The 1,313-nt window shown below is 58.3% G+C and overlaps 1 protein-coding gene across 7 annotated transcripts in view; it reads left to right on the forward strand.

The window, feature by feature from the left end:
* Window positions 1-278: 278 nt before the first annotated feature.
* The window catches only part of LOC119318057, a 3,335-nt gene continuing 2,300 nt past the window's right edge, over window positions 279-1,313 (forward strand). For 4 of the 7 annotated variants that reach the window (XR_005153923.1, XR_005153917.1, XR_005153924.1 and 1 more), the window contains exons 1-2: window positions 279-864; window positions 960-1,063. Coding sequence is in view for 4 of the 7 variants with exons in the window: in XM_037592565.1 (XP_037448462.1) it covers window positions 298-864; window positions 960-1,063 (671 nt within the window). In the remaining 3 variants the exon portion in view is untranslated. The remainder of the gene's footprint in view (window positions 865-959; window positions 1,064-1,313) is intronic. The other 3 variants (XM_037592594.1, XM_037592585.1, XM_037592576.1) reach the window with 2 other exon arrangements.

A 1,313-nucleotide genomic window follows, 5' to 3' on the forward strand; every position in this document is an offset into this window, starting at 1 on the left:
CAGCTTACAGAAAGCTGACGGCAAAAAAAAAGCTGACGACAAAGGGAGTGTTTGCCATCAACCTGCTCTTTGCCGTCAGCTAGCTGACGGCATAGAATTTTTGCCGTCTGCTAGCGGACGGCAAAGAGGATGGGTGGCCCACTAACGAGAACGATCTAACGGATATTATTTTTGCCGTCTGCTAGTAGACGGCAAAGAGTCCGAAAGCGGACGACAAAGAAAATAATCTAACGTGTCTAAAGGCCGCCCCGGCCCCAGCAGACGGCAAAGAATAAACGCAGCCATGGAGACGGATCGATGACTTGGCACACACCCACCCACGACCCACACAGCCCCGGGCCCCACCCACGATGCACACACACCCACGCCCAACCCACGCACACACACCCATGTTGGATCCCATCTCTCTCGTCTTCCTCGATCCCCTTTCTCCACCCCACGCCGCCGCCAGATTCCGGCGATCCCCGCGGTTCCCCACTACCTAGCTCTCCTCCCCGAGGTCACCTCTCCCCGCTCACCATCTCCACTGACCGGTTTCTCTCCTCGCCCAGGAGAGCCACGCCCAGGCACTGGTGGTGGTGCGCCGCGAGGAGGCCCCAGCGGCGTCGAGCTGCTGTTGCTGTGGGCACAACGCCGTCGGCGTGGTCAGGATGGTCGCAGCCCTTCAAGATTCTCAATGGCGGCATCTCGGCGCTGATGACGGAGTCGACGGCGAGCATCGGCGGGTACATGGCGTCGGGGTACCGGAGGGTGGCTGGCGTGCAGCTCTACATCAACCACCTCAAGCCTGCCCGCCTCGGCGACCGCATCAAGGCCAAGGCAAACCCCATCCGGTACCTCGACCCCGACGCGTACTTGGACAAGGTATGTGTGCCGCCACTGCCGCCGCCGCCGGCGGCGTGTCCCCGAGTGACTCCGTGAGGTTCTGATTGGTTCGGTGTCTGGGTTTTGGTGTGCAGGACCAGCTGCTGGACGCGGTGCATTGGATCCGGCAGGCGGTGGGGCTCGCCTGCGGCCTGCTCTGGGGCGCTGTCCCCCTCGTCGTCGCCTTCTGGATCGCCCTGTCAGTCCCTCCCTCCCTCCATCCACAAAGCCCCAACCTTCTTCTTTCCGTTCAGACATAGGCATAGATTTAGGTTCATTGTTAACTGAATTCGTAAGCTCATCTCACACTGAATTTGGGACCTCTTTCCCATCATGTAGTATAGTACTAGCAAGTCAGTCACACATGAATTAGTACATGAGTCTAGCGATTCTGTTAACTGAATTATTTTAGAAACTCGCTTTGTTTTGCCTTTCATTGATCACCGCGA

This window comes from Triticum dicoccoides, chromosome 1B, assembly GCF_002162155.2.
Source record: "Triticum dicoccoides isolate Atlit2015 ecotype Zavitan chromosome 1B, WEW_v2.0, whole genome shotgun sequence".
Lineage (NCBI taxonomy): Eukaryota > Viridiplantae > Streptophyta > Magnoliopsida > Poales > Poaceae > Triticum > Triticum dicoccoides.